Here is a 13,770-nt window from a genome sequence, read left to right on the forward strand (position 1 = left end):
CCTTCCAGGCTCCGAGTGCCTCCCTGGGGTGCCTCCCGTCCGGCCGACCCCTTCCCTGGAGCACACCCGCTAGCCTGGGGTCCCGCTGCCACCATCCAAGGCTCTGGACTCACTCCTGGCTCTGCGCACCTTGGAGAACACAGGCCTGATCGTCCAATGGGTCCTAGACCCAATACCAGCACTTGGGGCACTTCCCCAAGTCAGGGGCTTATTAGGAAGCCTCCCTTAGTCCACAGACCTAAGGGGCCTCCTAGGCATAATTTAGTCCCACCCCTCAATACGTCTCCCACACCGGTCACAAAGGAGAACTTTATTGATGACAGGGGGTAGGGCGGAAACAGGGTAAAAGGTAGAGCAGTATCATAGAAATCTTACAGGAATATCAGAGGAATCCCATAGAGCAAACCAGGGTGGCTGAGGTAGCCGTTTAAACGCATCTGAGTTACTGAAACTAAATATCTAATCGGATCTTTAGTAGCTTACTCACTCTCATCGTCCAGAGGTAGTTGTTGTATCCTCTGGAGGCAGGGCACTCTTGGAGCATGTGGTGATGAGGAGAGAGCCAGGCTCAGATTCACCTGGATGACCGCATGGCTAATGGCTGATGGCTGACTCCCCTTCTTCTTGGACCGAGCCCTTAAATAACCTCTCTGACCTCAGCAGCCCGGTCCAATCGAAGCTGCCAATACTGGCTACAAACCGACCAATCTCCCCCGCATCCCTGGCTACCTGGGCCCGCGCAGGGCCGGGTCTTTCACCCCTGCCCAGGTGACTAGAGCATCCGCCTCCCAGGCGCCAGGCTTTTGTCATGTAGACAAGGTGGGAGATCCCCACCCTGAGGAATGAAACACCAGCCTCCCAGGCTGGCTGAGACAGGTCTCTGGAGAGGGGCACCCACGGTGGCATTTCTGCCACAGTTTCATTCCTCAGTAATACGATTTAATGGGTTGGCCTCAGTAGTACGGTTCAATGAAATGGGCTTGCCTCAGCAATACGATTCGATAGGCTGGTTTCAGCAGTGATAGGACTAAGTCCCCTTCCTTCAGTCCCTTTCAGACGCTCCGCGGCTTCAGCGTGAATTAAGAGATTCGTGTCATGGAGAGGGTGGTTCAGGTGATCAGTCTGACCCGGGCTATACTTGCGATTCTTCCTTCGTTGGTCTACAAGTATAGTCACCTCCAAATTGGGACAGCAAGTTACAGTTTTTATTGAGTGAGCTGCCGTCAGCGGGCTCCTCCTACTCAATATATGTCACTGTTCCCAAATTTGGGCTCGGATCTTCCTCAACAGATTCTTTTGCCTTTGTTGAGCATTTTAAATTACCTTTGGGAAACTTCCATATCACTGCAAATGCCCTTTTCTTACCAACCTGGTCAAAAGGCCCCAGGGTTTGATCTCTTGGAATTCAGGATATTTGCTCTCTTTGTAAAAGATTTCTAAAAGATGAAATTTAAATTAAGACTTTAAGCGAAGTCAGGACCTTTTGCACGTAGTCCCCAAAACAATGAACTAGATAAGGAGATAAATCTTATCTTCTTCCTGAAACTGGCTAATGGGCAACCTTCACAAACATTCACACTATTTCATTCAATATGACACTCGCCTCTCCCCGTCGCCGAGCGCAATCCTAGACGTATCCCTTTCCTGTAACTTCGGACCCCGCGGAGCCTAGCAAATTCTGGGGAAAACCTATCGGACCCGCGGAGCCTGAATAACTCTGGGGAAACTTTTCGAACCCAACTTAACAGGACCCGCGGAGCCTAGCAAACTCCGTGGGAGTAATCGATTTGTCAGAGTCTTCCAACGAGGGTTCAAGCGGGAACTGTGCCTGGAAACGTGTCCAGCCTACACCAATACCATCTTTGGGTGTAAATAAACCATCTTTTCAATCAACCATTACGCCTCCGTAACTAATTCTAACTCGCGTGTGCATAACTGCCCCGCGGTTCTCTTCCACCCCGCGTGCCCAGGCTGCCAGCCACAGACCGCGTGTATGGGAGACGGGACTGGTACGACCCTGGTTTGCCCCCGGCTTGCCCATGGTCGCATCATTAGCACCCACATGGACTAGGACCATGGGGTAGTAATCGGTGGGCTTGATCCTGCCCTGAATTACCTCCGTCACATCCCGAATCCTTGCTCCGGGGAGGCAGCATACCTCTCGTGCTGAGGGGTCCTGGCGACAGATGGGTCCTTCCGTACCTCTCAGGATGGAGTCGCCTATGACGAGCACTCGTCGCCTCCTCCTCTGGGTCCTCGTGGATCTCTTGATCTGTTCGGCGTGTGAAGAACGTGGTGTTTCTTCTTGCCCAAGGGTTTCCTCCTCCCCTTCCATCTCCTGCAGGGTCGCCAGGGCCTCGTACCTGTTCACCAGTCGGACTGGAGAAGCTGGTACCGGTTCGCTGCGAGCTGCTCCGGTCCTGGCCGTGACCGTCTGCCACTCTGCTGTGGAGGGCACTCCCCGGGCTGCTTCTTCCTTCGGTGCCTGGGCCTGCAGGGAAAGGAAATAGCTTTCAATCTCATCCTCCGCCTCCCTGCTCCCCCTCAGCCTGCGAACCTCCTCCCGGAGCTCCCTCGCCTGCGCCTCCAGACCCCTAAGACGGGCTCCTGCCGGACAGGTGTGGGGGCCCCCAATCTCTGCCCCCCCGGCCCTGCCGGGGATCCCCCACAGGCCAGGAGGTAGGGGGACATCCGCTCCCCCATGGGCTCGGTCTGGGTGGAGGCCTCAGACCAGCCCCGGGTAGCCTTGTCCCCCTGGGCAGAGGCCCTAGCAGCACTCCTCGCAGACACCGCTCCGAGCTGCTGGTTGTAGACCTGCGCGGTGTCTACGCCCTACCCTACACCAGTCTCTCTCCTGGCCCTTCCCGCCCGCCCGCCCGCCGGCGCGAACGCCTGCACGCTCTTACAGAGCGCGTCTGTTTGCGCCGCGGGCTCCTACCGGCTCAGCTACATGGGACCCGGGGGCTTCCCCTCCGGATCCGGCTCAGCTGCGCCGGGTCCCTCCGCCACACTTACCTTCGGGGGGCAGCTGCTGCTCCCCCGCCGCCGACTCCTCCTCTGCCGCCGCCGCCGCCGCCGGTCCGTCAGTGGGAAAAGGGACACACGTGCGCTGACTCCTCTCCTTCCCGCTCCCGGTTCCCGAGTGCTGGGAACTACGTCACCTGCGGCTTTAAAGCCCGCGGAATGAAATTACCCGCCCCGCTCGGGCAGCCAATCAGGCGCCCCGGTCTCCCCGGAAGTGCGTGCGGCAGCTCCGCCCCTAGGCTCCGAGCAGAGGTGGAAGCTGGTGCGGGGTGCTGGAGGTCAGAGCACGTGAAGGGCTGTGGGGTAAGGGGGCACAGAGCACCCTCTGGTAGGAGCATGCGGCAGCCACCGCCTCTCTTGTCCAGGTCTCCGCCTCCAGTTCCCTTCGGTCTCACCTCCCACGCCTTGTTGTTAAGAAGATTGAAGAGAGGTCAGGTGATAAGAGGAGGGCTAAGATCTGCCTGGATGAGAACCGGCCTCTTCACAGGCTCTTTCCACTCCTGCAGCCTGTTCCTTTCTACGCCCAACCTGGTGTTGAAATGTGTAGCCTTACCTTACCCCTGGGATCCTGAACCCCTCAGTCAGCAATTGCCACTCGCTCTGCTGCCCCAAGCCTTTCGTAGGGTACCTCAGTCAGTCCTCAGTCTATTCATTGTCTGCTCACTGGCTGCTTTATTCCCCAAAGCCATGGAAGTTCAGTCAAACATCAGTGGAGTTCCCTGTCTCCCATGGTGCACGGCATCGCACTTCCTTATCAGTGAATTCAACACTCCCCCTTTCCTATAACAAGATCAAGTGGTTCTCACTGAATCCCCCTGCTTTATTTAATCCACAGGAGGTTACTTCATGATTAGTCACCAGCCTCCCTTGATTCCCCCCAACAATAAATTAATTATCTATGAATTCGTCATTTAATTCTAGATGAATTCCCACAGTCCCAGCACATGGACCCTTTTGCTGGGTGCTCCCGTGGCCACGCAGCCCCACTGGGCTTTTCCGAGTAGGTCTGCCCTCGGACCCTGCCCTGCCAATGTTTCTTGCCTGGCACAGGGATGGGAGCTGGCTCTGTCACAGGGGCCGGGCCCTGGTGTGGAACAAGTGTCTGGAGGAGACCAGAGGGGATGTGGAGATGGACCAGGTGTAGGAAATGCAACAGGGCCTTGGTCCAGGGCAAAGCCTGTGTGCTGCAGACCTGCCCCCTTCCAGCCACCCACCCCTCCTGCCCCAGCGGTAACCAAGCCTGTTTTCCAAACTGGCCCAAGCTAAGTGAGAAGCTGTGCATCCCAGGGACGGGCACGAACCCCCAGGGTCAGACACCTCGGGGACGTTTCTGAATGAGCTTCTTGGCCCAGCCTGTTGAATGGATTAGTGTCAAGATGAGTGGGGGAGCAGGGCACGCGGGTGCAGGTCATTCTGGGACATGCACTTCTGTCGAGGGGCAGCAGCTGGAATTTGCTGGTGCTGCAGGGCAATGTTGCACCATTTTTTTTTGCTGCTAAATAACAGAAGCTTTTTGCCTGCTCATTACGTGTGTCTGCAGAGCAGCACGGAGGTGACTTCTCCCTCACAGCAGAGTTTCAGCTGCGTCTTGTACCCGGTGCCAGAGCCCCTGAGCCAGAGCCTGCAAAGAGGGTTCGAGAGCAGCGGGGATGGGCGCTGCCCTGGGCACGGTCCTGGCCAGTGACTCTGCTGGGTTTTTGGTCCCGGGGGCCCAGAGCCTCACACACAGCTGCTTCTGCTGCTTGCTTTCCCTGCACATTTACTGATCTCGTATGAAGCCCTCCTTGTCCCAGCGTGTGTCAGGGTCAGGAATAAGGATCTGACGGTTCTCCTGCCAGGTGAAGCTCCAGCGAGTCCTGGATCCTCTGAGGAAGATGAAGAGAGCCCTGGCGATGGAGTCCAAGGAGAAGGACAGCACCGCGGCGTGGAAGGCAGGTGCCACTTTGTGTCCTCAAGAGCTCATCCCCATGCAGAGCTGGCAGTGCGGGGTGGGGGCAGCTGTAAGATCTGCCCCCTCAGGGGCGGTGTGCCATGGAGGGAGCTCTTCCTAGACATCAGGGGGATGCTGCGGTCTGGGGGAGAGCTGGGACCACACTGGGCTGAGGTGCTAGCCGCCTAGCCCCTTCCTTGCCACTCTTCCAGGGGAGTACAGAGTCACTACTGCTGGCCTGGATGACATACTTTACCTCCCATAAAATGGGCCACACTCTGCAAGCTGGAGCCATGTTTGCTCCCAGAGCTGCTTCACTTTCTGCACACCCTGAAGCCCATGTCTCTGTCTTTCCCAGCTGTCCCAGGGGCTCTGGGCACCGCAGCAGGATTTCCATCACATCAGTGTTTTGGTTTCTGTGAGGTTTTTCTAGCAGTTCTCTGAAACCTAAATGCCTCCTATCACGATGGGCATCACTGAGCCAGAAGAGGACTGGTGCAGAGCCCTTCCTGCGGTGCCCTGGGGCAGGGCAGGCTGGGCACTCTGCATTACCCTGCCCTGCAGGGAACGGGAGCCCTGTGCTCTTTCACCCGCGGTGCCCCCGCATGAAGGGAAAGGGGCTCTGGAGTTTGCTGTTCCCCATCCCAGGGCCAAGGGGGAGGCGGTTCTTGTTGCCCCGCCCTGGGCCCATGGACAGGGGCTTCAAGGCTCCCCAGCCTGGGGCAGCTCTCACAGGGGCAGAGGTAATGGTTTGTGGGACTGGTGCGGGCTCATTCTTCATCCCTGCAGTCCCTTCCTCACGTGTCTCTTGTTATGTCCTGTGCTTTTCCTGGTTCTTGGGCTGTCACTTTAGGATATTGCACTTTCCCCACCCTGGAAGGGAACAAGCCACTGGCAGAGGAGCCTGTCTCCTACGGAGAGAGTTCCTGTTGGTGAAGGGGGCTCTCTTGGGGTCCTTCCCATCCATCTCCCTTGGCCAACACAAGCTTGAAGTTCTTTGCATGGAGCACCTCCTGCATCCTCGACCCAGGGACAGCCCCAGGCCTGGCACAAAAGCACCAACATCAACAGATCTATCAGAGATGATCCGTGGCCCACTGGGTTTTGCTCCAAGCCCCAGGGTCTTTGCAGAAGCACCAGATCCTGAATGCCCAGTTTGGGTTTCAGCCCTTTCGGTGTGGAGTGAAAGTATTGTTTCATAGTTTCATAGTAGCTAGGGTCAGGAGGGACCTGAACAGATCACCTAGCCTCAGCCCCTGCCACAGGCAGGAATGAATGCTGGGTTCACAAGACCCCAGATAGGTGAGTGTCCAACCTCTCTTGAATTTGCCCAAGGTAGGGGCGAGGACCACTTCCCTGGCAAGTTGGTTCCAGATTTTGGCCACCCTAACTATAAAATATTGCCTTCTGATCTCTAACCTAAACCTGTTCTCCATCAGCTTATTACCATTGTTCCTCGTCACCCCAGGTGGTGCTGGGGAGAAAAGGGCTCTGCCTATTTGCTGTTGATCCCCCCTGATGAGCTTGTAGGCAGCCACCAGGTCCCCCCTCAGCCTCCGCTTGCTGATGCTGAACAGGTTCAGGTCCCTCCATCTCTCCTCGTAGGGCCCGTCCTGCTGCCCTCTCACCAAGCGGGTGGCCTCCTCTGAACCCTCTCCAGGCTGGCCACATCCCTTTTGAAGTGCGGCGCCCAGTACTGGACACAGTACTCCAAGTGCGGCCTGACCACAGTCGCATAGAGGGGGAGGATCACCTCTCTGGACCGGCTTGAGATGCACCTTTGGATGCATGACAAGGTCTGGCTGGCCTTGCTGGCTGCGGTCTGGCATTGGCAGCTCATGTTCATCTTGGAGTCAATAATGACTCTGAGATCCCTTTCTGCTCCTGTGCTTTCAAGCAGGGAACTCCCCAGCCTGTATGTGTGCTGTGGATGCCTTCTCCCAAGGTGCTGCACCCTGCATTAGTCTACGTTGAACCCCATCCTACTCTCGTCTGCCCACTTTTGTAGTCTGTCTAAATCTAGTTGCAGCCTCTCTCTCCCTTCAAATGTGTCCACCTTGCCCCACATCTTAGTGTCATCAGCAAACTTGGACAGCGTGCTTTCCACCCCCTCATCCAAGTCGCTGATGAAGATATTAAACAGTGCTGGCCTGAGGACCGAGCCCTGGGGCACCCCGCTACTCACATCTCGTCAGGTTGAGTACAACCTGTCCACCACTGCTCTCTGGGTGCACCGCATCAGCCATTTTTTTACCCATTCAACTGTGTAGGCATCAATGCCAAAGTTGCTTAATTTATTGATGAGGATGGGGTGAGAAACAGTGTCAAAGGCCTTCTTAAAGTCTAGAAAGACTACATCCACAGTGACACCATCACCCAAGGATTTAGTTACTTGGTCGTAAAAGGCAATCAGGTTGGTCTGGCAGGACCTGCCTTTGCCGAACCCATGCTGATTGCCCCTGAGCATGATCTCCCGTGCAGCCCCCCACAGATGTGCTCCTTGATGATGCTCTCCAAGAGCTTCCCGAGCACCGAGGTGAGGCTTACGGGCCTCTAGTTACTTGGGTCCTCCTTCCTCCCCTTCTTGAAAATTGGGACCACATTAGCTAGTTTCCAATCCCCCGGCACCTGGCTAGATGACCACGAATGCTCATACAGCTGGGCCAAGCGCTCTGTGATGACCCCTGCCAGCTCCCTCAACACCCTTGGGTGGAGGGCATCTGGACCTGCAGATTTAAAGATGCCCAGCCCTTCCAGAAGATCCCTGACTACATCTCTGCTGACTGAAGGCTTGATAGAGCTATCCCTGAGATTGTCCCTACCTCTAGTAGGTGGGATGTCCCGGTCCCTGTTCAAGAAAACAGAGGCAAAGAAAGTGTTAAAAATATCAGCTTTCTTGTCTGACATGGCCACAAGATTACCATTTGCATCTCGCAGGGGCCCTACATTGCCTGGTGCCCTCTTCTTGCTCACAACGTACTTGAAAAAGGACTTTTTGTTGTCTTTAATCCTGAACACTAGCCTGAGCTCCATCTCTGCCTTGGCCTTCCTCATAGCCCTCCTACACTCCCGGGCCGCGGAGGAGTACTCCTCCTTGGTGATAGCTCCTCCCTTCCACTGGTTGTGCGCCCCCCTTTTAGTCCTCAGGCATTGCTGGATGCCCTTGCTGGGCCAAGGGGGTTTCTGAGCACTCTTACCCCCTGGCTTTTCTCAGGGACTGTTACCCTTTGGGCCTGGAGGATCGCCCCTTAAGGTATGACCATCCCTCGGGGGCTCCCATCTCCTCTACCTTCTGGGCCCTCAGTGCCTCCCCCGCTAGTCTCCTAAGCTCATTGAAGTCCCCTAAACTCATCTGAAGTCAAGGGCTTTAGCCTTGGTGTGAGCCCTTGACACCCTGCGTTGGATAGTGCAATGCAGCAGGTGATGATCGCTATTGCCCAGGTGGTCAAGGACCTGCAGTCCCCTCACCAGGTCATCCCCCGTGGCCAGGACCAGGTCCAGCAAGGCGTTACCCTAGTGGGGCTGTGCACTTCCTGGATAAGGTGAAGGTCCTGTAATACAGCCAGGGACCTACGCGAGCGGTCAGACCTGGCTGTCTGCTCCTCCCAGCAAATGTCTGGGTAGTTTAGGTCACCAATGACAATAACATCCGTTGTCCTAACTGCCTCCATAAGCTGACTGGAGAAGTCTTGGTCCAGCTCTTCCCCCTGGTCGGGTGGTCTGTAGTAGACACCTACCATAAGGTCCCTTTCACCATGCCCCATTGTAGTTTGACCCATAGTGTCTCTGCCCCTCCTCTAACCCAAAGCGAATACTTCATGATGTGAGGTGCTCTTTGACATCGAGTGACATTGTGTGATCCTTTCTCTAGATAGTGCATCACTATATCTAATGTGTGTATTATATATCTGGTGAGAGTATAGCTAGTGACAAAGGGCTGCACACACTGAATTCATGCCTTCCCTCTGCCAATGCAAAGTTGAAAGTGGAGATCACAGCTCACACTTGTTTTTGCTGCTTGTTCTGGAAGAACAAGGTAAAGCGACGGAGAGAGAGAATCAAGTCTGAGTGCAAGAAGCTGCGTCGCTTTGTGAGCGAGGAGGAGCAGCGGCTTCTGCAGAGACTGAAGGAGGAGGAGAGCGAGACTCTGCGGAGCCTGAAGGCGAACGTAGCCCAACTCTCCCGGCAAAGCTCCTCTCTGCGCACGCTGATCTCGGAGATAAAGGAAAAGAGCCGGCAGACACCTGCTGAGCTGCTGAAGGTGAGCGTGTGCTGCTGATCCGGCCCCTCAATGATGCTGCCTTCTGGCACAAAGCAGCCCTCGGCCTGGACCCCAGAACTGGGGGAAACTGAGCCAAGACTCAGACAAGAGTTTCCATCATCCTAGAGGTCTACCAGGTTGTACTGGGAGGAAATCCTGATTTGGGAGAAGCCCCAAGTTATTGAACATAAAAGCTGCCTACAGAAATGAAAACAAAGGGATTGACTTTAAGGTCAGTGTGCCCCTCCGCCAAGCCCAGCACATGTCCAGAAATGGTAGCACAATAGTTCGACATGGCTTGCCCAATATCTGTATAGATTGGGCACTTCCACAGGGATTTTTTGGAGCTTTTATCTGATAGCTGGTTGAATCAACTTTAGATTAAAGCCACAAAAAGCCTTAATGAACCGTGTGATCTAGAGAGATGCTGTGGAGCCGGGTCCAACTAAAGTTCGGCCTCTTCCAGGAAAGCACAGTTTATTTGGTTTTCTCATGTCTGTCAGCAGCTGCAAAGGAAATCAGGAAATCTGGAGGTAGCTGAGAAAATGTTCAGAGCAAAGTAATGCTGAGACAGAGGTGATAGCAGAGAAATGGCTCATCCCCCTTGGCTGCATTCAAGTGCACCAGGCAGAGGCAAACATAAGGATTTTCACACTGAAAAAAATGATGCCCATAGAACAGACAAGTCATAAACTCCCTAAATGTTGGCACAGATGGTTTCACCCAGCAAGGGAATATTCACTTTTACCCACCTTTTTCCCTTTCTAGGATGTGAAAAGGACCTTGGACAGGTGCTGTATCTTCCCCTTCCCCCACCCAGTACATTCCTGCTTGGGCTGTGGCAGGCATATCCATGTGGAAGAGCTGGGCTGAGCGATGCTGGGGGATATGTTCCTCTTAGGAGCAAGGATGTGAAGCTTCAGGAAACAAAAGCTGTTTCAACAGAGCTGAAGACCCCGTGCAGCATCCCAGGGATGGTGGAAATGCTAAGGAAATTCACAGGTACGTGGCAGCACATGGCAGGGTCATTGGCAAGAGCGGTGCTGAGTGCACTGGGGGGTGTAGCACACACAGCACAGGGGGATGCGACTGATGTGTCGGCAGAGAGCCTCTGCAGTCCTGCAGCGGTCTGCTCAGCCCAGGTCTGAGAGTCCCTGGATCGGCAAGGGGAAAAGTCCCGTTGTAGTTTCCATGCAGGGCACGGCTGGGTCACTCCAGTGGGGACAGGGGAAGTTGGAAAGAGGAGATCGAGTGGCAGGAACTGGGCCTGGGGCACATGCAAGAGGATAATCTCAGACCACCAGCACTTTGCTGTCCAGCCCTGATCCTGTCACTACCTGCTCCCTCCCACAGCAGGAACAGGGATCCACCTGGTTGATCATTTGAGGGGCAGAACGGGGCAGAACGGTCCCTTCCCTGAGGCAGCAGGAAGGGCAGGTGGCCCAGACGTCAGCCTCAGCCAGGCCTGGCCTTGCCCTGAGAGTGCAGACAGGTGCCCACAGCCCCCAGCCCCCTCCAGGCAGCAACGAACAGGGACCCAACTGGCAGGTCCCAGCCTGGTCTCTGCAGCTGTTTCCTGCCCGTGATGGTGCAAAGCAGCAGCCAGTGCAGTCCTGCCCACACAGAGCTGCAGCCCAGCAGCTGGTTCCACCCGGGACTGGGTTTGGGAGAGTCAAGGCATCCGTTCTTAAAGGGGCTTTGATGCCCCAGCTCAGTCTGTGGTGTGGATCAGCCCTGAGGCTTTCCTGAATGGTGCGGGCTTGGCAGGGACATCTGAGGTATCCCACTTATCTTGCCCAGAGCTATCACCTTCCCCACGTGGGTCAGATGAGGCTGGAGTCAGGCTGAGTGTGGGGAGAGCCTGGCCTTGGCCAGTCTGCATCCAGAGTGGGGTGTAAGATCTCCAGCCCTGCGGGGACACCCTGCCTGGACCTGCCCCTGGATGAATGATTACCAAGAGTGAGGACAGGGGACAGTGGAGGCAGTCCTTGGGGCGTGGGCCAAGCTCTGGGGGCCCTGTGCGGTAGGAGCAGGTGTGCACAGATCACAGCCCCTGGGGGACACTGGGGAGGGGAGGTCAGGCTGGAGCTGTCCAGACCCTAGAGCAGGCGCTGCTTAGAGGGGAGCTGGGACTGGCCCCAGGTGCAGCTGAGCTCAGCTGGGCTGCCCTTCATGAATGGAAGAGGCTCTGCAATGAAACCCAGCATGTCCCACTCCTTACAGGCACACAGTCACAGTCATAGAAAGAAGGACCGGAAGGGACCAATAAGATCACCAAGTCCAGTCCCCTGCCATGGGCAGGAGGCAACTGGGCTCAAATGAGCTCCAAGATGTCCTTGTCCAGCCTCCTCTTGAACGCCTCCAGGGATGGCAAGTGTACTGCCTCTGCTGGAAGTGTGCTCCACATTGTACTTACTTTTACGGAATCAAAGTTTTTCCTGATGTCTACCCTAATTTTTTCTCAACTACCTTGTCCCCATTGGACCTTGTCCTCCCAACGGGTGACTTGCATGAACAATCCCAGCCTGTCCCCATCCCTTGTGGGTCAGATGAGCCTGGACCAGACTGACCATGGGGAGGGCCCGCACTGGGCCAGTCTGCACCCAGATCAGGGTGTGAGATCTCTCACCCTGCAGGGATCCCCCAGCCCTGCCCTGATCCTGCCTGGTTGTTGAGAGTGAGCAGGGGCTGCGGGGTGGGGGGTGGGGTGGAAAGCACACACGCTCCCTGGGGATGTGAGCCAGTCCCTGCCAGCACTTTATATGCTGGGGGGCCTGGGCATGGCTGTAGGGGAGTTGTGCAGCTCACAACAGTGGAAAAATCCCTCTGGGAAGTCCCGCTTTCCTGTTCCCCCATTTCGTGTCCCCCCATTTCCTGTTCCCCCATTTCCCCGTGGGGCGACGGTGCTTTCCCAGCAGGGACCAACCCGCGAGTCCTGGGACGCAGGGAATTCCCCGTGATCGCGGGGACCGCCTGCCCCGGCCCTGACCCGTGACTCTCTCCCCAGTGGACATGACTCTGGACCCAGGGACGGCTCATCCCAAACTCGTCCTGTCTGAGGATCGGAAATGTGTGAGACACAGAGACACCCGACAGGATCTGCCCGACACCCCCGAGAGATTTGACCCTTGTGTCTGTGTCCTGGGCTCGGAGGGGATCACGGGCGGGAGGCGCTACTGGGAGGTGGAGGTGGGAGACAAGACGCGCTGGACCCTGGGCGTGTGCAGGGAGTCTGTGCACAGGAAGGGGAAGGTCAAACGATCGCCTGGCGATGGATACTGGGTCGTGTGGCTACAGGACGGGGGATACAAGGCTCTCACCTCCCCCATGACCCCCCTCCCCGTGCGCGTACTGCCCAGGCGGGTGGGGGTTTTCCTAGACTACGAGGGGGGCGAGGTCTCATTTTACAACGTGACCGACAGGTCCCATCTCTTCACTTTCACTGACACCTTCTCCGGGACCCTGCACCCTTACTTCAGTCCTGGTGTCAATGCTGGGGGCACCAACGCGGCTCCCCTGACCCTGTGCCCGGTCCCAGCCCAGCCCTGAGGGTATCCCTGTCCCTGCCATGACCCGCGGGGGGCACAGACTGTCCCCTCCCCGCGCCCCGACTGCCACCCCTCGGTGCCCCCGGGGTGGGGGCAGGGCTGGGGTCTCCATCACAGCACCTGCTTCATGTCCCAGTCCCCACGCACACAGCCTGGGAGGGACCGGCTCCAAGCTCGCGTCCTTCATGTACAGATCCCTGCTGTCCCCGTGGTTTGTCACTTGGGACTTTGCTTTCCTCTCTCAGCACTGTCCTCCCGCCTCTCCTCTCCTCCCCTCCCTCCACGCCCTGTCCTTTTCTCTCTGCGCCTCCTGCCATAGCGTGTGAGGAGGTGAGCACGTGCTCGTGAAAGCTGATGCGTCTCCGAGTCCGTGAGCCCAGCGGTGCTCAAGCTTTCTGGTGCGTGAGTCCAGGGCCCCGCACCACATCTAGGGCCACACGTGCGGTTGGACTGCACAGGCGGACCCGGATCCCGTGCACGTACATGATGGCTCAGTGCCCCGGGGACAGGGGTGCTTGGGTGGCAGGGTGTGGGGGCAGCATCCCTAGCAGGGGCAGCCTGCTGGAGCCGGGGCAGAGCCACGATCCCCTGCCTGCGTGCTGTTGTGTCTTATTGTGTTTGCTTGCACTGCCCCTTCCAGGCCAAGGCCCCCGTGGTCAGCATTGCAGGGTTTAGTTGCTTGTGGCAGTTTTGTGGCACTGGTGACTCCATTTTCGCTGCCACGAGGAGCCGGTGGGCATTTGGTTCCTCTCACGCACCAGGACTGGACATAATAAATAACTGTTAGTTCAACACCGGAGTGAACAGTGTCGTTGCTGAACTCACAACTAATCACGTGCCCTGCCCGGAGCGTGCAGGCTACAGACCATGGCTCTGCGCTGGCTCCGGAGCAAGCCGCCCTCCCCCCATGCCCAGCACCTCTGGAGCAGCCCCTGCGCTGCTCTGCCGCGTGCTGGCGGCGTGGCTGAGGCGGGGTCTCCTTGGAGAGCGGCACAAGCCGTGCAGGC

The 13,770-nt window shown here is 56.8% G+C and overlaps 1 protein-coding gene across 1 annotated transcript; it reads left to right on the plus strand.

The window, feature by feature from the left end:
• The first annotated feature begins 3,010 nt into the window (after positions 1 to 3,010).
• LOC132248819 (E3 ubiquitin-protein ligase TRIM39-like) lies at positions 3,011 to 13,526 on the plus strand. Its single transcript, XM_059723187.1, has 6 exons — positions 3,011 to 3,302; positions 4,863 to 4,955; positions 8,985 to 9,215; positions 9,984 to 10,006; positions 10,117 to 10,217; positions 12,223 to 13,526. The coding sequence occupies exons 2-6, from the start codon at positions 4,899 to 4,901 to the stop codon at positions 12,762 to 12,764; spliced, it is 954 nt and encodes a 317-aa protein (XP_059579170.1). The 5' UTR covers positions 3,011 to 3,302; positions 4,863 to 4,898; the 3' UTR covers positions 12,765 to 13,526.
• The last annotated feature ends 244 nt before the right edge of the window (positions 13,527 to 13,770 follow it).

The sequence above is a fragment of the Alligator mississippiensis genome, chromosome 1 (genome assembly GCF_030867095.1).
Source record: "Alligator mississippiensis isolate rAllMis1 chromosome 1, rAllMis1, whole genome shotgun sequence".
Classification (NCBI taxonomy): domain Eukaryota; kingdom Metazoa; phylum Chordata; order Crocodylia; family Alligatoridae; genus Alligator; species Alligator mississippiensis.

Coding starts and splice junctions, on each gene's coding strand:
- LOC132248819 (XM_059723187.1), top strand. CDS start 4,899: ATGAAGAGAGCCCTGGCGATGGAGTCCAAGGAGAAGGACAGCACCGCG. Junction 4,956..8,984: donor ACAGCACCGCGGCGTGGAAG/GCAGGTGCCACT, acceptor TTGTTCTGGAAG/AACAAGGTAAAGCGACGGAG. Junction 10,218..12,222: donor AATGCTAAGGAAATTCACAG/GTACGTGGCAGC, acceptor CTCTCTCCCCAG/TGGACATGACTCTGGACCCA.